Genomic DNA, 24,798 nt, shown 5'->3' on the forward strand with positions numbered 1-24,798 from the left:
AGATATGTAGAATGGAAAACTTACAGGGAATTGTTGTTGTTGTTTTCCTTTTCCTCTTTCACATACTAATGTAATTCTAAACACCAGTATGTGGGATAAGAGTTATATGGCATTAATAACTTATCTTCTGCATTCACAGACCAGTTGATAATCAAAGCGTAAGAACCAAGGTTTGCCATAATTTGCAGAAACCCATGGTCAGTTTGTCCCCGAGCAATAGATAAGTCTATTTCAGTCTGCCACCAGTGGTTCATAAAACCTGCAAGCTTTTCAAATGAGGAATACAGTGGTACCTCAGGTTACAGATGCTTCAGGTTACAGACTCCGCTAACCCAGAAATAGTACCTCGGGTTAAGAACTTTGCTTCAGGATGAGAACAGAAATTGTGTGGTGGTGGTGCAGTGGCCCCATTAGCTAAAGTAGTACCTCAGGTTAAGAACAGACCTCCAGAACAAATTATGTTCTTAACCCGAGGTACCACTGTACTGAAAAACAGGCACAACAGCTATATCCTTCTCTGATGCCACTCTGAAAACTAACTAAAAACAGAGGTGGTGCTTCAGAGCAACTCATGAATAATTCACTGTGTGCATGAGCAACATTACAATTATGTAATATTTATTTACCCCTAATTCTGTGAAGGGTTTTTAAAAAACAAAAGCAATGCACACACCCTTGCCCATCACAAATTAACAATGTACTTTTCTGTGAAGTAGATAACTAATTTATATTCCTCATTTAAAATAAATAAATCTTGATTTAAAGTCACCCTATGGGTTTCATTCTACTCATTTCAGGTGATTTTTGGATTGTTTCCAAAAGTAGCAACAGCTCCATAGGCTACCTTTGTGATGCACGTTTAGCTCCTCTACAGCTGCTGTACTTGCAGCTCTGAAACTCTGGCAATATAAAAAGAAGAAAAAGTGAGAGAGCTCCATGCAAAGCGAGCTTTCAAACCGACCCTTCTGCCTGCCGCGAATGCAGTTCTGAATTAATCCTACTCATTAACCGCTTTTAATACTGCAGCTGTTTCGACTTCCTCTGAGGAAGCTTCTTCAAGTCCCTTTAAGCTGGTGACTGACTGCCTTCTAAATTCCATCTTGCACCTCCGTGCACCAATAAATCCCCTTATATTCTCGCCTTACTTACAAGGATATATCCTTACAAAAAACAACAAAAGTTGGTGGCAGCAGTCTCATTTCAAGGGCGAGCCCAGCAGCTCTTCCTCCAAGCAGGCGACAAGGGAAACTTTGGCACGAAAGGGGGCAGCAAGCAGCCGACTTTGCCTCGCTTGCTGGCTCGCTCCGACCTTCTCTCCAGGCAGCAGGTGGGATCTTGGGGGGAGCCTGGGCGTGTCCCCGGCTGGGCTGCCTTCTGAAAACCCGCCCGCCTCTTGGGCACTCGAGGCCAGCAGCCCCAGCGCCGCGCAGCCCACTTGGACTTGCCAACGCGACGCGCTGACCTTTGCCCATCGCGGTCTCTCCGGCGTCAGCACCATGGACAGCGACTTTCTGCCTTCCCTCGAGGCGGCTGCCTTTCTGCGACTCTGGCAGCGCTTCGACGCCGACGGTGAGTGCGCCCGGGAGAGGCTCTTTCCACCCCGGGAGTTAAATAGGGAAGGGACGGAGCGCGACTAGAAAAGGCGGTAGGCATGGGCGCTAGCTGGGGTGTTTCTTTGTCCAAGTTTTCTCTTTCTGCTTTGCAAGGAAGTTTTTGCTTTTCCAAGTTGCACGTCCCAATTCGATTTTCGACTAGACATATGCTTGTATTCCCCTGATCTCAGAGTGTCTTGTGTTCATGGGTGTGCAGAGGACATTAGGGTGGTTGGTGGGTCTGATTAAAGCCATTTATTTGAGAAGCAAGGCTAATTACAGATCCTCGTGGACCTCGATCAGCTGACTTTTTTCACCTATTATTGATTTTAGTATGCTGTATTATATTACTGTTGTTAGCCGCTCTGAGCCCGGCTTTGGCTGGGGAGGGCAGGATATAAATAAATTATTATTATTATTATTATTATTATTATTATTATTATTATTTATTAATTTGCTGGTTAAAAGAAACACTGCTGTGTTTCAATACCGATGTTAACCCTGAGGAACTTACTGTTCTTGTTTTACACCATCAGTGTGCATGGTGTTGAGTAGCATAAGCAAAAGGACAGGTCCCTTCTCCAAGGAGCTTACGCTGTCAACCAGTCTTGTAAATTAGACCCCCAAAGTTACTAGCATGCAAAAAATAATCATAAAATACCAGCCTACTTAGGCTGACAAAGGAGGAATGCAGAATCCCACTCTGCTTCCAGCTGTCTGCTTGATTTCTATGCTGGAGACTGAGAAAGTGGGGAGACCTCTGCACTACTCCCCTCACTTGCCTGCCTGCAGTTGTTTGCCATTTATGCTTTCCAAGGCTGATCCAAGTTTGATTTAAATGGTTCTTCTTCATTAAACATCACACTAAAACAACATATCCCAAAATGTCTTAATACATTATTGTAACCCTAGATTGTGTACAACCTGGAACATGATGGACTGGGTATAAATAAATTATTATTGTTGTTATTGTTGTTTTTATTTAGATGTATTTATTCTATTTTTAAATAAACATGTTAATTCTCTGATTAGTGCATTTATACATGCATGAACACTTTATTCCTCTTTCGTGTACTTCAAAATGTATTGCAGTCTAAAGTTATAGGCCTGCTCTGGCATATGCAGCCTGGCACCTTGTACCTATGTTTTCCAACCTTTGTATCAATACAATTCTTGGCTATCTGATTAATTTCAAAGGAGGCTGAAACAAGAGAAGCTCTTGGTGGATTTTGGACAAAGTTTCATATCTCTTATTTATTTGAAGAAGAGGAATATTTAAACTTAGAAAGCTGGAATAAAGTAACTGCATGTTTAAGCAATCTATCAAAGTAAAAAACAAACATTCACATTTTCTTTATGTGTATGTGTGTCAGTTTGGCTAAATGTTTGAGTTGTTACTAGATTTATGAAATGTTTATGTTGCATGTTATTTCTTCAATTTAGATTCTGAACATTAATGGTACAATATTCAGTAATATGTTTTTAATCGGTTTTAGACAACGGTTACATAGAAGGGAAAGAGCTTGATAATTTTTTCCATCATCTGCTGAAGACACTGGGCAGTGAAGTAAGTACTGTGTCTTATATTCTGCATGTAAATATAACCATGAGCATATGCAGAAGTTTTCTGCAAATTGGTGTTGAACATAGATCCAAAAACTGGGGTTCTTTTTGCAAGGCATTTCCAGGAAGATGAGAATTCTGCCACTCAGCTGTTTGGTAGGGGGAGGAGAAACATGGATTGTCCACAACATACATTTAAATCGCATGGCTTCTTCCAGCACCAAATTTAGGGCAGTGCAGGAGGTTTCCCTGCACAGGGTTTTGAGCTGAGGGGGCGCAAAACTGAGAAGATCTATAATTGAAAAGATCCATTTGGAGGTGCCAAATTTTAGCCTTGCTCACCGTATTACTAAAGATTACCAAAGTCTGCCCATGGTTCTCCCAAAGAATTGTGGGGGAACCCTCATAGAGTTACAATGCCCTTAACATACTACAGTTTCCAGGATTCTTTGAGGGAAGCCATACACTTTAAATGTATGGTGTGTGTGACTCACCTCTCTCCTTCCTGTCCAACACCTGATGAGACATATAAGACACATACAATGTGGTATTGTGGTTAGAGCATTGGACTAGTACCTGGGAGTTGAAATATCCACTCAGCCATGAAGCTTGCTGGGTGACCCTGGGCCAATCACCAACTCTCAACTTAACCTTCGTATTGTGAAGGCAATATGGAGAAAGGGAGACTCATGCTGTATGCCTTGAGCTCCTTGGGGGAAAATTGAATATTTTGTATAAATGCAAGATACAGTAATAAATAAATTCTACCCAGAGAGAGAGAAAGAGAACTCCCCATGCATGGCACTGGCAATGCTGTCCATACTGTTTTAGACCAAGCCAAGAGTGTGTAACCATATTTCTCTCCCCATCTACTTTGTTTTTCTTAGTAACAACATTCTAAAGTAAATAACGTTCTTTGTGTGAGAGTTCTGCTCAGGTTCCTTTTGCAACAGGTGTGGCAACGTTCTTATCACTGTTTGTGTTCTGAGTCCCTCTGCACTGGCCACCCACTCACTGGTCATAATTTTGGCATGAAGCAAATGCTAGGCTACTGACAAAAAAACACATTTAGATTAATGAAGGTGAGTCAAGAGGTTTGCATACACATTAATCTGGATGAAGGGAGTTAGGGCAGCAGGTGTCTTTTGCTTATTCAAAACATTGCTGATTAGTTTTGCAGATGCAAAATTCTGCTTTCCAAAATCAATTAACATGGGTCTTTCTCCAGAGGTAATTGACACTTGCGTAGGAAAATGGATCTGCTTGTAAACAGCTGTAAAATGAATGGTAGAATCAACAGCACAGTCAATTATTTGCATGTCCTGTTCTTTGCGGTTCTGTTTCATTTCCCCTGACATATTGCCCCTTTATTTTTGATTGCCACTAGCAAAAAGCCATGCTCTCAACTTGTGCTTACTTTCTTCTGTCTATTATATGACTATCTGCAGTTGCCATAAACCACCAAAAAGGGAAATGAGTTCTGATTACTGTGATCTTGTTTTTGTGATCAGATATCCTGCGTTCATAAAACCTTAACTCTTTGGATTCTCCTTTTACTATCCAAGGAAAAATCATGAGAGAGAAGTAAGTTAAAGGGAGATGGGAAAGACCCCTGGATGATTAGAAATTATTTCTGAACTGCAATTGTGTGACCTTAGAATGACTGGTAATAGGTTTAGTACCTCCAATGAGGGGAAGTGGCCTCAAATTACTCATAGCAAACACTGCAAGCTGCTTCAGACATTATTTCCCACTATGTTGAGTTGCTGGTATTCTTCTTAAAGGGGAGGATGCATTTCATAATATATGAACAACAGGTGATTCTCTACATCTTAATGGGTTTCTGCTGTTTCAGTAACAAAGCCCTGCTTTCTTAAACACTTCCCTACCAAACACTTGGAAGAGGGAAAGGAAAAGAAGTCAGACTGCAAGGGCAGAGTACATCATTTGCTTCTCATCTCTTGGACTGAGTGGAAAGTGTGAAAGATTCCCTTCCCCTGGCTGCTAGCCATGAGGGTTATGCCCTGCCTTCACAGTCAGGAACGCTTCTGAATACCAGTTGCTGGAAACCAAAGGAAGGGAGAATGCTCTGGTGGTTGGGTCCTGCTTGCAGGTTTCCGACCGGCCACTTTGAGGACAGGATGCTGGACTAAGATGGGCCATTGGTCAGATCCAGGTGCCTCTTCTTACATTGTTATGTTTGTGTTGTTCCCCTCCCCTCAAACACCAGGCACCATGAAGGTTAAAGGGCAGGGTGAATAGGGCAGGCTTGTGTTTGTGGGAAGTAAGATCCTGCAGGGGACAAGGTGGCCCCCCAGGGTAGGAGCAGGGAACTGTTTCAACCTAAGGACTGCCTGTCCCCCTGGGCAAGCTTGCAGAGGTCACAGGACAGTGGTGGAGCCAGGGGCAAGTGGGCAAAGCAAGATTGTAGACTGTCCTCTTTGTACCGTCCGTGCAAAACTCAGAGGTTACCCTTACAAACAGCTTCATCCAGCCAAACAAGAGGCATTGTCACAATTCAAGGACACATCCTGGCCCAGCAATTGCTCTTGAGAAGGACAGAGGGCAGGACCAGTGAGGGGCATGGCCTGGGGAATGTCCTGTGAGTAGGTAGGCTGGCTAAAGAAGCCAGGGGACAGATTCAGCCCCTGATCCTAAGGTTGCCTCTGCCTCTCCTAGGCCTCTTGAAAAGCCAATGCTGGCATTTGCAGGTGAGACATGACTGGCATCTGGGGGATAAAGCATCCCTCCTTCTTGCTTGCTCACTGATCTTCACCCAAGTGCCACCCTGTGACCCTGTTCTCCATTGTCTTGGTGCTTCTTCTGCCACACCTCTTGTGTGGACCACTTCTGCCTTTACATGCCCTTGATGTCCTGCAGAGTTCTGTAGTGTAGACTCTAACAATGTTGTAATTCTGTAAGAGCAGCAAGTTGGAGGCTGGAAGAGCATCTCCCAGTGGGGATTGTTTTACAGTGACTTATTGAGTTATGAATTTGTCATACCGTGTTGGTGTGCGTCAGAATGAGACGATCCTGCTTACCAAGCAACCTAACTAAGTTGTTGTCAAGAATAACCATTTCTACTTATATGCTTTGAAGATTAAAAGTGTCGGGCGAAATAAAATGAATAGTTATTATGCACTCCGAAAGTTGTCTCTGCTTGAATAGCAAACTGTTCCATAATTATTGTTTTTAACCTCTGTGCACCCTGTTGTTATTTCTCCCTAATGCCCACTGTAGTCTCTAGCGCTATGTTTCCCCTGCCTCTCTTTCATCTACTCTGAAGCATTCTCAACTAATGCTAAAGGCAAGAAAAGGAACCCCAGCTGGGAGAACAAAAGACTGACCGAATTCAGTGGGCATGCAAAATGGGAAAGGGGTGGAATGAATGAGGAAATGGAGGAGTCTGTGTTTGTTTTCATTTCTGGTTGCCCTACAGTGGTGACCATTTTGTGTGTGTGTGTTCAAATGGAGATCTGTGGAGTTTGTGCATAGCTTCAGACTTTTTAAAGGAACAGCTATATTGGCTACTGGAAGTCTCCTCTTTAAAAATATTTGTTCAGCTGGAAGTTCAGCCAGCAAACTTCCATTATATCTCCTTCAGGGTGGCTGAGGGTGACAGTTTGAAATGGTGTGCTTGTGTCAAAATAGCTGCATTTCCCTCTAACAGACCTGGAAGTTAGGCTCAATCTTTTCCTGGTTACTGTTTCCATGTATTTTAAATGGAAATGGCATTGAAATCCATCCTCTGAGCATAATGAAGAATGGCTTCACAAACTTAACTCACAATCCAGCAGGATTGCTGGTAAAGTTAGCAACTTAATTTCATATTTAATGGAGAAATAATTAAACAATCTCTTAATAATTAATCTCTTTGCTGATATCACATTGAAATGAGAGCCCATAAATAAGGACAGAACACTGAAACACCAAGGAGAAGTTCTTGGTTGGCCATATATATGTTCTACTTAAAATACAGGAGCAAATCTTACATTTGTTACTAGCTGATGGAATACACGTGGCATTGCGGGAAGAAAGCTAAATTTAAAAGATCAAGATGACTATACAAAGGAAGGTCTATTTAAATATGTACTATTCTATTCTCACTTTTATTTTACTTTTTTGGTGGTTTTTAAATTGGTCTTAAACTTCTGTTACAGTCTCACATTGGAAATTTTTAAACTATAATAACATGCGGTATTCTTTTAAAAAGATACTAGGGAAACCAAGCTTGCCCTTTTTCTTTTTCTTTTAAAAAACCCCCCTGGTGTATTGTTCAGTTGTATGCAAGATTATTTTAATGACGTCTTCAAAGAATTTAAAGCAGACAATATCTTTTTATATGGGATTAAAATATCTTGGAAGTGTCATGAAGTTTAATTAACCTGGCTCCCATAGAATTAACTTTTGGAGCAGAGGCAGAGCTCAGGGGTATTTAACACTTGAAGTCTGATATTCTCCTGACTGGCTTTAAAGGCTACTCATAATGTATTAAAGCTTGTAGAAATAAGGCCATCTTATTTCTACAAGCTGTCATCGGCTTCTTGGTACATAAGGAGTCCTCTTGTGTACAGTGTGGAACACTGTGAAATTGTTGTTTTGGCTGCCTGGTGACATTTATTTGAGCAATTATATCCCACCCTTCTGGTGCAAAAAGTTGTTCACTGTTTCAGGCAGAGATCCCTAGCTGTACCTGCAAGGTGAGTTGGTCGTCTTACATGCAGAGGCAGCTACATATACCTACAACATCTTATTGCTCTGGGTGGATGCATATGAGCAGCGAATCCTTTTCAGGAGCAGCAGTATTGCTTTGCCTTTAGGTGCCTCCCTTTGCAACTATCACCTGGAGAGCTGTTCTATGTTTTGGCCACAATGGCCCCCAGCCAGGAGTTCGATCTGCTCTTTGAAGATTTCAGAGGCCAGGTTGATATCTTCCTTTTTTTGTCTGGTCCTGAACCTGTGAGCTCTTGTTTCTATCTGTATGGATAGTGCGAGTGTCTAGTTTGGTCACGAAGTGGCACTGCACTTAATTTATATCTGGGTATGGTCAGGACATTTCCTGCCACTATTCTATTCTTGTCTAAATAAAGTTATTGTCTTGTTGTTCACCAGAGCCTTCCATGACACCAACTGCTCCCAATCTTAGCTAAGCTAACTGCAATATAGGTCAATGTGTCTAGCTGCCATGACTTTGTCTTTTCTTCTGATAATCTTTTTCCTTCTCACATTTATATTCTGCCTTTCTTCCATCATGGAACTCAAGATGGCATACATGTGGCCTCCAAGAAGTCTCTCATCCAGGCACTGATCAGACCCACTCCTGCTTAATGTTAGTTAGGTGGTGGCTTCATGTGCTCTTGGACTATTGTCATTTTGGTAAGGAACAAGTCGCTTCTGATAATGTATGTGTGTGCGTGCACATCACTTCCAAAGTTGACTTCAAGGCAGGGTGTTAGGAAACCAGAACAAAATGGCTCTTGCTGCAGGCTCCCCTCCTTTCAGCCTAAAGGAAACATTCGCTGCATGTTCTGCATGGCTGGTCTTAAAAGAGACGGGAGAGAACACATTGTACTCGGGGAAATTGGTTTTATCCTTAACCTGTTGCTTTTCATATCACAGAGCCCCGTAACAGAAGAAAAGGTGCAGAGGGTGAAAAAACGATTTATGTCAGCCTACGATCTGACTGCAGATGGACGCCTACAAATACAAGAGGTACCTAGCTGCCTTTTATTTTGCAGTGTTAGAAAATAGAAGACAGGCAGCTGAGGAATAAGAATTGCACTCTTACAAAGAGTGGGTTCACCGGTTCGTTCAGATAATGTAGTATTGGAACTTTTTGTCCAAATGTCCTTTTGTCAAAAGCATCTGTCAGGATTTTGCTGCTAGATTTTGTAGTTTTGCTCTGCTCTGCCCTGCTTCTGTCCTTGTGGTATAGCAATTAATTCTGAATAACAATAACATTGATGATGATGATGATGATGATGATGAAAATAACTGCATAGAGAACAGTTTGAGAAATGTAACCTTTTCCCCCCTGCCCCCCCAAACTTTAGCTTGCAAGTATTCTGTTGTCGGAGGATGAGAACTTCCTGCTTCTTTTCCGAAGAGAAACACCTTTGGACAACAGCGTGGAATTCATGCGGGTGGGTGTAATTTCCTGCTGTCTGTTTCCATTTTTCAAAGTATTTTGCATTGCATACTTTTAGTTGGTATATTGGCCACACGCTGAGGCTCACATTTGTTTAACCTTTGGGTAGCTAACATGTAGCCCTCCAGAATTTATTGGACTCCAATTCCTAGCAGCCCCAGAAGCCAGCATAGCCAATGACCAGCGCTGATGAGAGTTGTAGTCCAGGGATTTGGGGAAGGCCATAGCTTCCCTACACTTGGTTTAAACCCAGGTCTTTCCCAATCAAGTACAAAGCATGAGATGGAGGATCAGATTCTGGGAGCCCAAGAAAAGACTCCAGGAAGCGTAACCTTGTACTTTGCTCTTTGTACCTATCACTTCCTTGGCTCTGAATTCCACCCAACCAGTGCTTTCCCCAGTTACACTCACTTCCAATATTAGAATTTTGTCCAGGAAAGAGCTCTGGAGGTGATAGAGAGCAAGGAAGTAAGTGAGGGAGAGGTGTAGGGCAGGTTCAGAATCCTCCCATACACCTACACCTTTGCTCTCAAAAGTAGACCTTTCTTCTCCTGCTTTATCTCTAATTTGCCCCCTCCATCACATATATGTTGAGCCTCATCATCCTTCTCCGTTGTGAAGCACGATGGCCTAGTTTGCATGATGCGGAACTTATCAGCCATGGAAGAAGCAGTGTGCAGCTTTTGGCCACAGATGGTCTGTGGGGATCTTTTGCACAGCTGTTTATTAAATTCAAGAATAATATTATCAGCTTTCATTACATAACACAAGCTGTAAAGTGTTGTGTGCCTTTGAACTTTGGAATCTGAGAAATGAGATTATGAGGCTTGACGCTTAAAAGAATATACCTACTACGTTAATGTTTCAAGTCACCGTATAAAGATCTAGCTAACAATTCTCATTCTTCTTCCGAGATCACTCTCTGTCTTTTCAGTCCAATATAAAACATGGGATTGACACTGAAGGAGGGCCATTCTGGAGTCCTGGCAAGAATGGGTCCATTGTGAGCACTAGACAAAACTGTACATTACTCGCGAGATCTCTGAGGAATCTCCTGATTCTTTTTTAAGCAATACTTTAAAATGAGGTGGAAACTTCAACTGGTCCAAAATGCAGTGGCCAGATTACTGGCTGGGATTACATTTAGAATTCATACAAACCCTGTTTTGGCTGCCAGTTTGCTTCTGGCCATATTCAAGGTGTTCAAATTAGTGTTTAAAATCCTAAATGACTCACAGCTTCCTTCCCTACAGATTTTCTCAGGTCTTACAATCAGCAGAGAGGGCCTTTTTGGGAGTTCGACTGCCCTCAGAAATTCACAGTGGTGGCCCAGGAGAGGACATTCTCTGTGGTAGCCTCTAAAGTGTGGAATTCCCGCCCCACAGAAGTGTGTTGAACACTTTCATTCTGTCACTTTCCTCAAATGCTGAAGATGCACCTTTTTCTATCCTGCCATTTGACATCTGAGATGTATACTTTAGGACCCAGCCTATTATCCTGACTGTACTTTGTTTTAACTGTTTTAATATTATATTTTTAATTGTTATAACCCACACTGGAGCTTCATAGTGAAGGGGCAGCAAAAAAATTAATAAATTGGAACAACACCACAGAGGAAATACTCAGCTTCTGTAATTTTGTAACTGAGGCATTGAGTTGTTTATATTGCCCTATCCAAGGTGTATACAATCAATCAGCTCCAGGTGGGTACCATCAAGTGCACTGGGAATTTTTTTTTACAAAATAAAATCTCTTCTAATCTGGGCCTAGTGTTTCAATCTAAAAATAACATCTAATGTCAACTACCACCTTAGGATGACTAAGAACAAGGGGATACAAATAGGAATACAAATAGCCACTTAGTCCCTTAATTGGCTGTGTTGTTTACATAACAAATAATGAATCTGAATATGCAGCCATGGTAACAACATGTCCAGGTTAAGGATGTAAATTGATTTAAGTCTGTTTACACACTTCTTTTAGATGGAACTTGTCAGTGACACATAAGGTTTTTTCCAGGTTTCAAAATCCTTGTTTTCTAAATATTTTGGAAAGAAACAAAATGTTAGTTAATGATTCCACGATGTCAATGCTGAGATGAGCCATTCAAGGTCGCCATATGTCCTCTTTTTCCAGGACACATCCTCTTTTTCGTGGATAGAGTCATCATAGCGATCCATGGTTAAAAGTAGAAGTCGGCAAATGTGCCCTCTTTTTTTGCTCTTCAAAATATGGCAGCCCTAGATGTGCACGCATGCATGTGTACACGTCAAACAGTTTATTTTAGAGATGGTGTGGTAATAGCCAAGATCTAGAGAACAAGCTAAATAAATGCTCAGTCTTAGAAAAGCAAATCAGTAATTCCACCTGCCTGCGTATTTTTGACTCTGACCTGCTGCTGGATAGCTCCAAATGAGTCTGGCATGTTCATCTACTAGGAGACTCAGCACAGCCTGAAGGAACATGAGCACAGAAGAATCTCCTTCCCAAACTATCTGATTCATGAGCAATAGGCCTGGTGTGATGGTGGCTACTTTCCATCTGATACTGTAGAGCAGCCCTTTCTTTCTGCAGTGGCTCCCTGTGACTGAAGTACAAAGGAGAGTGGGCATACAATTGCCACCCAGTGAGCCCACTGAAGGGCTGCAACAGACTCCCATCGTCTGAAATCCTTCCCATGTTGGTTGCAACCCTTATGAAAAATATAATCACTTATCCAAACTCACGCTATCCAAACATTTGCTATGTTCTATAGTACTTCATAAATGAGACTGAGATATAGTTACGTATTGAACATCTATTTGAAGATGATAACTGTTCACTCATTTCCCCCCTTTAGATCTGGCGCCAATATGATGTTGATAGCAGTGGTTTTATTTCAGCTGCCGAACTCAGAGTAAGTTCTCTAGGAAGTCTTTATCCAGATGCCTTCTTTACTCAATATGTATATTTTGATCGTATATAAAACGTATTAAGTGCATTTAAGCAACTGCCTTAGTTTTTGTGAAGTGTCTGATGAAACAGGCCTTGATTCCTTTATATTATTCCTAGTATGAATCTGAAACAGTAAAAACTACTTCTCTCCTTTCCTGACAAAGAACTTCCTGCAAGATCTTTTCCGGCAGCATGGAAAAACCATTTCTAAGGCAAAGCTGCAAGAATACACAGAAACCATGGTGAGCAGAGTGCATATTATCAAATACTTATGTTATTATAGAAATTCTCAGAAATTCTAGATAACCAATATGGTAGTTGCACAAGATGGACCAACGTTGCAAAGGATGGTCAGGGGATATCTAAGGGGTGGTGGAAAGAAGGAGAGAGCACTTGTGGCAATCACACAAGGCCCCCAGACGTTTCACGGTCTATTGACCCTGTGCCACCACTGCGGTTGCTTTCTTCGCTGCCACCACCCCGCTTCTCACGGGAAGACACGGAGTCCAGACGGTTGTTAACATAAACAAATAATCAAGTTTATTTTTAAGTGCAGGAATAAGCGTATGGTTTCGGTTTATTTGACTCTTGTCAGTTTCTTAAATCTTAGTTCCTAGCAACTTCAAACTGAATTATTCCCAACTATCTATCTAACTCCCCAGTGGCGTAGCGTGGGGGGTGCAGGGGGGGCGGGCTGCACCGGGCGCAACATCTGGGGGTTAGGGTTAGGGGGCGCAAATCCACGGGTTAGGGGGCGCAAATCCACGGGTTAGGGGGCGCAAATTACTTGCCTTGCCCCGGGTGCTGACAACCCACGCTACGCCACTGTAACTCCCTAACAATTCCTCTCACTCTCTCACAATACAACTCAACCAACCCACTGCCTATTCCACCCTCTTCCTTCTCCAACACCCAAGCCTCAACTCCCAACTGACAAACCTCAACTCCCAACTCCCAAACCTCAACTGTCAACTCCCAGACCTCAACTGTCTTTTCAAAACCTCCCACTCTATCTTTTACTCCCCCCTCGCATTCTCACTGGCCAATCGCATCACACCCATTTTTAACTCTTTCCTTGACGCATCCTAGGGGCAAACGCCACAGCACTGTTGCTTCATCCTGGGATGGGGAACTTCTTGGCCAGCTTGGGAGTCCAATTAGGCCAATGTGGCCATTGTCCCTGAAGCCTGTCATCCCAGCCTTGAGCTGCTGTCAGTGGTGGTTGGAAGTTATCTCCTTTGTGCTCAGAAGTCATCTGGTACCAACTACCAGTATTTATTCCCTATTCTATTTTATGATGACTTGTGTTTTGCTTTTGAATAAGTAATTGGACTGTACCTCAGAATAACATCTTGCTCGGGGAAAAGGGATTCTGTCTTCCGGATTATGAGACGGGGAAAAGAAAAGCAGAAAAATAAGCAAAGATTAAATCATAGCAAAAGAACTGAGAGCAGTTATCATAAAACTATTGCGGTGTGTACTGCTCCCATATTTCACACCAACCCACAGGCCCAATCTGACTGAGATTTAGTGTGGCTTTTTTCTCTCATATGCATTGTTCTTGGCCTATGTAGTTGCTTTCAGCCTGGACTTAGCATGATCTCCATCACAAGCACAGACTACAATTTCATGGATCCCCCAAAAAACTATTTAAAAAAATAAACTGCATTATGATCAAGATGGAACCCATTATAACCTATTTAGACTAGACTGAAAACTTATACTTTACAAGATGGTAAAGGCCTGGAAACCAAAATGGTCAAAGGCCTGGAAACGATGCCTTATGAGGAACGGCTAAGGGAGCTGGGCATGTTTAGCCTGGAGAAGAGGAGGTTAAAGGGTGATATGATAGCCATGTTCAAATATATAAAAGGATGTCACATAGAGGAGGGAGAAAGGTTGTTTTCTGCTGCTCCAGAGAAGCGGACACAGAGCAATGGATCCAAACTACAAGAAAGAAGATTCCACCTAAACATTAGGAAGAACTTCCTGACAGTAAGAGCTGTTCGACAGTGGAATTTGCTGCCAAGGAGTGTGGTGGAGTCTCCTCTTTTGGAGGTCTTTAAGCAGAGGCTTGACAACCATATGTCAGGAGTGCTCTGATGGTGTTTCCTGCTTGGCAGGGGGTTGGACTCGATGGCCCTTGTGGTCTCTTCCAACTCTATGATTCTATGATTCTAAGAATATTTGTGATATACACAAGAAGGATTTGAACAGGCACTAAATCTTTTCTATCCACGCCCAGACAACTGATTTGTGGATACCATCTGCTGAGTTACTGCATATGTTAACATTGTAATCTTGCAGCAACCTGGCTGATTTCAGTAGGCTTTGAATCAGGTATTTGTGAGTTCCTTTTATTTCTTGTGTCTTTCAATAAGTTGTTCCAGTACCTATTGGTCCACAGGAGAGTTGGTTTCAGATAGGGCTCATTCCCCAGAGATGTATTGTTTTTAAGGAAGAGCCATTGAGGCACTTCATGCAAATGGGAAGCAGCTGTTACACAAGCTTGACCTTATATTGCAAAATTGACCTTGTCAAGTGGCCTCCTCAAGTATACATTGCACAAGAGGGATGACAAGGGAAGGAATCCTACCACAAAGGTCCCAAGGAGGTGACGAGCAATTATCCTTCAATACCTGTTGAAACTCTCTTACGAGAGGATGAATTCTAGAGGGCAAGTGTGTTTCTGAGCACATCGTTCAGTTTAAGTGGGATCAAAGGCTGAAGGAGAAGAGAAGACCATGTTGTTCCAGGAGTGATCATCAGCTAAGGAAAAGGTTTGGTAAATGAACAACAAGTGCCTTGCCATTAGCATTCATCTGTCATGTCCCCTTTAAGTTCTATCTTTAATCATGCAACTAGGGAAGAAGTAAACCTACTTTAAAATTATTCTTATTATTCTTATTCTTAAGTGTCCTGCCCTTCATCCATAGATCATCACAGATTTTGCAACATTAAAATACAACATAAAAAGACTATACTTTTAGGGATCATTTCTATAGTGCTTAAAATACAACATAAGAACACAAAAACCATAAAAAACCATAAACCAATAACACCACCCCATCCCATTCCCACTCCCACCCCCAACACATTTAAAAGGTTATAGGGTGTTATCACTCAAAACCACTCAGAAATGTATCCAGTTCACTTTGTGGAAACTTAGCTCTGTTGACTGTCTCTGTGTCCCTTATTGTATCCCAGTGTGCCCTGTATCAGTGTAACCCTTTTTAATTTCTAAGTTCAAATGCTACTTCCTTACATCTGACTTCCAGATTTTAGAAGTGTTTTTAATGTTCCCCAATCACATTCAGATACATTAGAGCGTACAGTCATTATTAAATCACCAGTATGTTTTTAAATTCTGCAGTTCACAAAGCTACATCTTGTCAATGCCATATGCAAGGCAAGCTCATTACTGGTTTATTCATCAGCAAATCACATTACCTAGCCTGCCAAAATTATCACATCCTGGCTAAGGCTATTGTTATTCATTGGCTAGAGTAGGAGGTCATGATAATATCAGACAAGCTGTCAGTGCTGGGCTTTCATTTGCACCACACAATATGCTTCCACTGAATAAAACAGCATCTAGTTTGTCTACAGAATCACAGGTAGTTTAAGGCATATGAAAAATCCATGTGCTATGTTTCCATGGAGGTTTTGTTTGGATTAACTCTGTGCTTCCTATATCTTCCTTCCCTTGCTGTCTCCACATCTGTCCAAATGTTTGTTGATTACGCTTGTTATTGGATATATTGGGTTTCAGGCATGCAAAACAACAGGTTCTGGAGATGAGCCCCGATTCAAATTAAACCATCCCTTTGTTTTTTGTAGCCAAGCTCTCGCCACAGTTGTATGGGAAAATACTATGAGCAGTAAGTTCCCATGACACTAGCAAAAAAATGAAACTTGTGAAAAATTATGGAATGTGTCGGGAAGGGGTAGGGGAGAAAGCGTCCTGCTCATATTAGGCTGGCTTGGAGGTGAATCTAAACCATAGTTTAGTGTTATGAGAATGAGTCTTGTTTCCCCTAGACTTGTACACTCCATCCTCTCCCTTGTCCTTCAGCATGACTTTTCCAGTGGGAAGTTCAGGATATTTTACCTCCATTGTAGCTTAACTACAGCTTTCTGTGTCCAGGGGTAGACTTTGGTCTTTCAAATTTCAGGGGTGGGGAAAAGGAGAGAGAGCTGTTGCTTGATTCTGGGATGGGGAACCTCTTGGCCAGATAGAGGGTCCAATCTGGGCAATGAGGCTTTGTAAACTATGGTTTGAAGGGAGCTTAGTGAAGGTTAACCATAGCTGACACAGCAGAGGCAGATTTAGGGCAGTTCAACCAGTTCTGTCGCACTGGACCCTGAACCTAGGGTCCACCACAACTATGATGCAGTGAATTGAGCAGAACAGCTGGCAAGAGTTAGGAGGGACACCAAATTTTGGCCTCACACCCTGGGAGGGTGAGATATTTCCTTATGCATCTTGAGGTGTGTGTAGACAAACACATACACAATAACATTTTCCCCTGTAGGTTTTTCAGAGCATCATCATTCCGAAAGAGGTAGCATTCATAAAAGAGAAGTTAAACACTATTCCAGTGGTGAATATTTTACAGCTAATCTATGAGATACACAGTGTAGTCATCTCCCAACACCTAAAAAAAATAAATTCAGTTTCTCAACCCTCTTTTATCATGAATTATTCAGGCTACTTTTCTCCTTTCTGAAAGTGATTGCCATTTTATAGCAACAGGGCTATAGCTGGGAAAGGACCGGGGGGGAGGGGGGACTTTGAAGAGAAGTGATTCAGCCTGGAGGGGAGCAATCAAAATATAGTTCAGGGAAATCTGAATATACCAGGGAGAACCTCTTACAATCATCAGCATGAGTGCTCTGACATTAAGAGCCTGAAATTTCCCAGCGGCAGCACGTGCTTATGGAGGGAAAGAGCATTTGTCAAACATACTCATCATGAAACTGAGTCGGATCAAACGCTCACTTATCTGTCTATCAGAAGGAAGATGGATGGTGCTCCACCATGTTTTCCAAGGACAGTTCCATAAAAATTGGGAAAGACAGAAGGAAGTTGGTATCATTCTCATGTATACATCCAACAGGCACACAATGCACTTTTTCAAAACTGTTTTGTGATCTGGCCAAATGTCCCATGATAAAATCTGAGAAGGAGAGAGGATTGCTTGTCCAGTCCTTGGCAAATAATAATAATAATAATAATAATAATAATAATAATAAATTTTATTTATATCCCGCCCTCCCAAGCCGAAGCCGGGCTCAGGGCGGCTAACAACAATAAAACAGTACAAAGTACAACATAAACAACATTCTAAAATCATTCATTATAAAAATTAATTAATTCAAGCCACTAGCAACCATTGGGCCAGAGCTCTGCGAAGATTGCCGAGGGAGGGAGTCAGGCTGTGCCCTGGCCAAAGGCCTGGTGGAACAGCTCTGTCTTGCAGGCCCTGCGGAAGGATGTCAAGTCCCGCAGGGCCCTGGTCTCTTGTGACAGAGTGTTCCACCAGATCGGAGCCACAGCCGAAAAAGCCCTGGCTCTAGTTGAGGCCAGCCTAAATTCTCTGTGGCCTGGGACCTTCAAGATGTTTTTATTTGAAGACCGTAGGTTTCTCTGTGGGGCATACCAGGAGAGGCGGTCCCGTAGGTACGAGGGTCCTAGGCCATATAGGGCTTTAAAGGTTAAAACCAGCACCTTAAACCTGATCCTGTACTCCACCGGGAGCCAGTGCAGCTGGTATAGCACCGGGTGAATGTGATCTCGCAGCGAAGACCTCGTAAGGAGTCTCGCTGCAGCATTCTGCACCCGCTGGAGTTTCTGGGTCAGTCTCAAGGGCAGCCCCACGTAGAGCGAGTTACAATAATCCAGTCTGGAGGTGACCGTCGCGTGGATCACAGTGGCTAGGTCAGGGCGAGAGAGGTAAGGAGCCAACTGCTTAGCTTGGCGGAGGTGGAAAAATGCCGCCTTTGTTATAGCTGCAATCTGCGCCTCCATGGAAAGGGAGGTGTCGAAGATTACACCCAAACTCTTAACGGACGGTGCTGGCACTAATTGCGCCCCCGCAAGAGATGGGAGTTGCCCCCCCAATCCCATATCGCCCCGTCCCAGCCACAGGACCTCTGTCTTCGAAGGATTTAGCTTCAACTGGCTCCCACGTAACCATCCAGCCACAGCTTCCAAACATCTGGTCAGTGTGTCTGGGGCCGAGTCAGGATGGCCATCCATCAACAGATAGAGTTGGGTGTCATCGGCATACTGATGACAACCCAGCCCAAAACTCCGAACAAGCTGGGCGAGGGGGCGCATAAAGATGTTGAAAAGCATCGGGGAGAGTATTGCACCCTGAGGTACTCCACACACCAAGGAGTGGCGCGATGACAATTCCCCCCCAAGCGCCACCCTCTGTCCCCGACCAGAGAGAAACGAGCGCAGCCATTGAAGGACTGTGCCCTGGATCCCCACGTCGGCAAGGCGGTGGTCCAGAAGTTCGTGATCGACCATGTCGAAAGCTGCTGATAGATCTAGAAGAATCAGCAGCCCCGACCCGCCTCGATCCAGCTGTCTACGAAGGTCATCTGTTAGGGCGACCAGAGCCGTCTCGGTCCCATGACCAGCGCGGAAGCCAGACTGGAATGGATCCAGAGCCGATGTTTCATCCAGAAACCCACCAAGCTGTTCAGCAACCGCTCTCTCAATCACCTTACCCAGGAACGGAAGATTCGAAACCGGGCGGTAATTGGATAGATCTAAAGGATCTAATGATGTTTTCTTTAAGAGCGGGCGCACCACTGCCTCCTTCAGTTCCCCTGGGAATGTCCCCGTGCCAAGGGACAAATTGATGATATTCCCCAGGAGGGCCCGCACCTCGTCTGGACACGCTCTAATCAGCCAAGACGGGCACGGGTTGAGAGAACAAGTGGTGGGCTTTCCAGCTCGGAGGAGTCTGTCCACATCGGCTGGGGATATCTGGTCGAAGTGGTCCAATACTGGACCCGAGGACAGTCGAGGGGCCTCCAGTTCCTTTATTGTATCCAAATTGGCAGGGAGGTCATGGCGGAGCGACAAGACCTTCTCCGCAAAAAAGCTCGCAAATGCCTCACAGCCGTGTGTCAATTTGTTATTTAAATTTGGCTGTCCCTCAAGGGACGTTAAAGACCTGATTATACTAAATAATTGCGCTGGGCGAGAGCTAGCGGATGCAATGGAGGCCGAGAAGTATGACTTCTTAGCAGCCTTCACCGCCATCTCGTAGGTTTTCATAAAAGCCCTATAAGATGTTCTTGAGGCTCCGTCACGGGCACCCCGCCATACTCACTCTAGCCGTCTGAGGTCCCGCTTCATTTTCCGGAGCTCCTCGGTAAACCAGGGAGCCCGGTTTCTGCGGGGTCGCAGAGGGCGCTTAGGTGCGATCTCATCGATGGCTGCCAGGAGCTGGGCATTCCAGCCCTCAACAAGCTCAGTCAATGAGTCGCCAGGGGGAGCAAGGTCCTGCAAGGCTTGGCGGAATCTCTCAAGGTCCATCAGCCTCTGCGGGCGAGCCCAAATTGGCTCGCCACCTAAGCAGGGTGGGGGTGGAAAGTCAATCCTGGCTTTCAGAGCGTAGTGATCAGACCATGGCACCTTCGTCGAAGGAGACATGATCACATCTATACCGACGCCAAAGATCAAATCCAGCGTGTGGCCTGCTTGATGTGTGGGGCCCGAAACAAACTGGGAGAGCCCTAGTGTCGCCATGGAAGACACCAGGTCCAGAGCCTGTGAGGAGGGAGTGGCATCAGCATGGATGTTGAAGTCCCCCAATACCAATAGGTTAGGGAACTCCAAGGCCCAGCCGGCCACCGCCTCCAATAGGCCTGACAGGGTGGCTGCTGGTGCGCTAGGTGGCCGGTACACCAGCCAGACAGCCAAGCTCTCCTCGGAGCCCCACACTAGGCCAACACATTCAATGCCGGGGATCGATGGTGATGGTAGAGCCCTGAAAGGACAATCTTCCCGGATTAATAATGCCACCCCTCCCCCCCGGCCCACAGTCCGCGACTGGTGGAGGACAGAGAAACCCGGGGGCGCCATCTCTCATAAGGTAACTGTTGCCCCTTCGCGCACCCAGGTCTCCGTCACACAAGCCAGGTCGACCCCCTGCGAGATAAAGAAATCTCGCAGGGTGGCGGTTTTATTGCCTATAGACCTGGCATTGCACAGCACCAGTGACGGAGGTGAGTAATCCTTGCTCACCCTACCCTCGTCCCTCGGGATGGGGCGCAGATTGGAAAGGGTACGAGCATATCCATATCTCGATCCCCTTCTGACATTATGCCCATCAGGGCTATGTGACTCCGCAATGTGGGCAGCATCACTACGAATAGTAAAATGCCCCTGTATATTGACTCATTGTGTATGCCAGGTTTCCTATATTAATGACAGCTTCATAAAGGCTTTCTTATCTTGCTTTTTAGATGAAGCTCTTTGACAAAAATAAAGATGGACGACTGGATCTCAATGACCTAGCAAGGTAGCTTCTAATGATTCTTCAGCTTATTCAGAAAGGGAGTGTTGAATCTGTGGTAGCTTCAACAGGCAAAACTTTCCCCATTGCTGTGTCTTCCCTCTACCCTGAATGCTAAATCTGTTGAATTCCTGCCTGTCATGAGGAACCAGCACTTCTAGAATTTGTCTAGAGAGAGAAAACGACAACCCTACTCATAATGTTACAGGCTTTTGTTTCTCAGACTGTTCATCTTTCATCTTTGTGAGATCTATCAGGCAGAAATGCCTATCTCTGTATAACTGGTATCTGAGAAAATGACCATGTGCCTCTTTCCATTTAGAATTCTGGCTCTTCAGGAAAATTTTCTCCTTCAATTTAAACTGGATGTAAGTACAGTAATTTTTAGTGCATTTAGTTACCTTTCCCCCTTTTCCCTTAAAAAAAAATCCCCAAACATTTAAAAATATTTTTTCTCCTCCATCCAGGCTTGTAGTACAGAAGAAAGGAAGAGAGATTTTGAAAAAATCTTTGCACACTATGATGTTGTAAGATGATTTTTTTGTTTCTTTCATGCGTTTGGGATTATTGCAAGCCCTGCAAGTGTCCCTATTTTCCAGGGACAGTCCCAAGTTTACAGAAGCCACCCCGGTTTCTGATTTGGTTCCAGAATGTCCCCCTTTTCTTTAGGGTGTCCCTGTTTCCATCAAAGAGATGTTGGGAGGGTATGGTAGGACACCCCTATTTTCATCAGAGAAATGTTGGAGGGATGGAGTTTTGCAACAACAACAAAAAGCAAAACAACCTAAGGAGATAAGTGACTATACAACCTTTAGAAGACATCTGAAGACAGACCTGTTGTTTTTTAAAATGTTTAATGTTTTATGATGTGTTTATATATATTGGAAGTCGCCTAGAGTGGGGGGGGCAATGTGGTCATATGGGTGGGGTATAATAATAATAAATAGAATAGGAAGTCCCTATGTTCATCTGAGAACTGTTGGAGGGTATGTGGCACATCAGACTTTACAAGACTTTGCATTAGAATAGCATGCAGGGAAATCAAGTGGATTCATTTATTTCATTAAAATATATATACAGCTTGATTGTTTTTGTTTTTTAAGAAAACCTTCAAAGCAATTTACAAAGAGAATAAACAACAAATCTATTAGTAAAAACTATAAAACACAAAAACGACACAGGGCTCTTGGGGCACCGCAAGCAGGTGTGCACCCCGCTTTTCAGCAGTGGGGAGGGGCTGCTGCAGTGGCGCGCTCCACCCACGGCCCCATGGTGTGCCCTGGTGCATGCCCGGGGCACAGGTGGGGAACGATCTGCCACTGGCAGATTATTTGTGAGATGCACAAGTAGACCCGTTATAGCAGAAGTCGGGACAACTAGGATTACAGCTGTCTTGCTCTCTTCTGAATCGGAGTGTCTGAATCAGCTCTGATGACCACCTTCCTTGTAGCATCGTTGCCATGACAAAACCTTATCAAGACAGCAAGGAGCATTCAGTGGATTTTCCATATGATTTGGAATGTCCATAGGCATATAGCTTGGGAGGTTGGAGATAATATTGCCAGAAAGAGAACAGGCACCCAAGTATTCATGGATGGATGTGTTTCTAGTCTGCAAAAATGTATGATTTTTACATGTATATATTCCAGAGTAAGACAGGAGCACTTGAAGGTCCAGAAGTGGATGGATTTGTAAAAGATATGATGGAACTTGTCAAGGTGACTACTTAGTGGTTTCCATGTTTTATTTCCCATAGGTTTTGTGACAAATGTGGCTTGGTTTCAGTAGCTTAAAATCATAAGGCACCAAAACAAATAACTGACTCCAGGTCTTTTGTGGAACAATAAAGAATGAGGAACGTCACTTTGTTAACTTGGGTGCCTGGGTAACCTAATGAAGTGATAAATTATCATCTGGACTTAGCTTTCCTTGTGACGGATTTATGAATGACCCAATACAGCAGCTCTGAGGTGCACACGGTTTTCCAGATACAAAAAGCTTCCTCATACTTTCATTGAACCAGGAAGTGTTCCAACACACACACACACACACACACACACACACACACACAAATGCTTTGTGTCATGTGGAACATTTTCCATTATAGAAGAGGATGGAAAGCATTGGACCATCTAGAGCTCTGTGTACCATAGGGCTTTGGGCATGTTCTCTTGCTGTACATACCTTGCACCATCATCGCCTGTACCCCTTCTTCCAAATCCTCCAAACTGGGCACACAAGTGAAGTACTAGTAGTATAAACTTGGCCAGATTCATGTTTATACATTTAGAGAAGACACACACAGCATCATTCTATTTAGATAGCAGACAGTGGAGTGCGGTGTCAGTATTTACCTGACTTCCTGTCAACTGAGCCGCTGCTGTTTACTGGGGCAGTGAGAAGGTCTGCGTGGTGCAAATGCACTGGCAGAGCCAGTCCGGTGCTGCTGTGTTTGCACTGTGCCAATCTCACTGCCACCTCTCTCCTCCACCTCATGTTAAGCAGAAGTGATTCAACTGTCAGGAGAGCAACTAAGTGCTGCCACTCCACCATCTGCTGCAGATCACAAATCCATTCTTTCTCCTTTTCGTTTTTCTTTCTTTCCTTCTTTCAAGCTGTACTGAGGCTTCCTATTTGCTGGCTCTTCTCTTCCTTTGTCCTCTTTGTTGTTCTTTGCTGTGGAATTCTCGTTCGTGCTTGATGTTAGAAAAATAACTCCTGAGAATGGATATTTTGTCTTCTGAAAGTAATTCTCTCTCTCTTTCCCCTCCTTCCCATTGTAGCCCAGCATTAGTGGCACTGACCTGGATAAGTTCCGCCAGATCCTGCTTCGCCATTGTGATGTGAACAAGGATGGGAAAATTCAAAAATCCGAACTCGCCTTGTGTTTGGGAATCAAAATTGCCCCATAGACCTGAATGTGCTTCTCCTGTGGCTTCCCAGTTATTGTCTTTTGTGAGAGCCTGCTGGTCCTCGTAGAGCATTTCCAGTGCTGTGTTAATAATCTCTGTTATGCCGAGCCTAGAAGATAGAGGCAACTCACAGTGCAGATGAGAATCTTCATTTGCAAGTCTTCAGCCCAGCAGAATACATGTAATGAACAGTAACGACACACATGCTGTTCCAAAGGAGATCTCGTCTGTGGGGTTTCTTACACATTTTAAAAACATGTTTCATATCTACAAACTACCCAGTCTGTCAGAAAGCTACCATACATGGCCATTGTACCAGGACTACTGCTATACTTTGTTGTACTCTGCTCCCTAAGCTATATCCCTAAAACTCTTGGTTCCTTCTTGGTAGTCCATGTCTGTGACAACTGTGTAGTGTGTGATACTCACAGTATCTCCCCCACCCTTTTTTTTAAGGCACAAAAGCTTGATGGTGTTGGAGGCAGTGTATTTGTAAAAGAATAAAAGCAACCGTTTAGAAATCAGAGTACAACTGGTGTGTGTATTACTTATAATATGTAACACCCTCCACTCTGATTTTAAATGGCAGGGGAGGACAAAGCTGGAAAACAGCAAGGGTTTGGCTGGACAGAAATATCCCCCCAAGTGGTGCTAATCTTGGCACCAAAGCTGATCCTGATCAAGGGGTCTCATTTCAAGGGTCCCAAGTCTTTCTGGTTTAAGATCAAGTCTCTGCTCCATCTACTGTCCTTCTAGTCTAGTGTGAACTATCTCTTTTGTGTGCTTCAACTCATAGATTGATAATTGACAATGCTCCAACTTTTTCTTTTCAAAAAAAGAAAAAACCTCAGCTCTCTTTTGTGCAAGACTTTTGAGGTATATGCTTGAATCCATCCATCCTGCTTTTCCCTACTTTAAGGCACAATAGCATATTTTGCTCTATGGCTTTGTAAATGCTAGCCGAGTCACAAACAGGTACATTTGTATGAGGGGAGCGGGTGGCGCTGAGCCTCTTGGGCTTGCCGATTGGAAGGTCGGCAGTTCAAATCCCTGCAGTGGGGTGAGCCCCTGTTGTTCTCTCCCACCTTCTGCCAACCTAGCAGTTCAAA

At 43.7% G+C, this 24,798-nt stretch overlaps 1 protein-coding gene and 1 long non-coding RNA gene across 2 annotated transcripts; one reads left to right on the forward strand and one right to left on the reverse strand.

Moving 5' to 3' along the window:
* Nucleotides 1-881: 881 nt before the first annotated feature.
* On the forward strand, nt 882-24,215 carry SCGN (secretagogin, EF-hand calcium binding protein). Its single transcript, XM_082236222.1, has 11 exons — nt 882-1,569; nt 3,089-3,159; nt 8,775-8,867; nt 9,209-9,298; nt 12,143-12,199; nt 12,402-12,479; nt 20,728-20,783; nt 21,100-21,145; nt 21,245-21,304; nt 22,427-22,495; nt 23,561-24,215. Exons 1-11 carry the CDS (start codon nt 1,497-1,499, stop codon nt 23,687-23,689), a joined length of 822 nt encoding a protein of 273 aa, XP_082092348.1. The 5' UTR covers nt 882-1,496; the 3' UTR covers nt 23,690-24,215.
* On the reverse strand, nt 12,510-17,452 carry LOC309539863. Its single transcript, XR_014223011.1, has 3 exons — nt 17,240-17,452; nt 14,877-15,006; nt 12,510-12,599 (listed from the first exon to the last, which is right to left on the reverse strand). It is a non-coding gene; the product is annotated as an uncharacterized lncRNA (long non-coding RNA).
* Nucleotides 24,216-24,798: the final 583 nt, after the last annotated feature.

Source organism: Podarcis vaucheri (assembly GCF_965113315.1).
Source record: "Podarcis vaucheri genome assembly, chromosome: 8".
NCBI classification, from domain to species: Eukaryota; Metazoa; Chordata; class Lepidosauria; order Squamata; family Lacertidae; genus Podarcis; species Podarcis vaucheri.

What these genes read in the sequence shown, in the direction of transcription:
- SCGN (XM_082236222.1), top strand. Translation starts at nt 1,497, where the DNA reads ATGGACAGCGACTTTCTGCCTTCCCTCGAGGCGGCTGCCTTTCTGCGA. An exon ending in GCAGCGCTTCGACGCCGACG is followed by an intron (nt 1,570 to 3,088) that starts GTGAGTGCGCCC and finishes AATCGGTTTTAG; the next exon opens with ACAACGGTTACATAGAAGGG. An exon ending in TCTTTGCACACTATGATGTT is followed by an intron (nt 21,305 to 22,426) that starts GTAAGATGATTT and finishes TATATATTCCAG; the next exon opens with AGTAAGACAGGAGCACTTGA.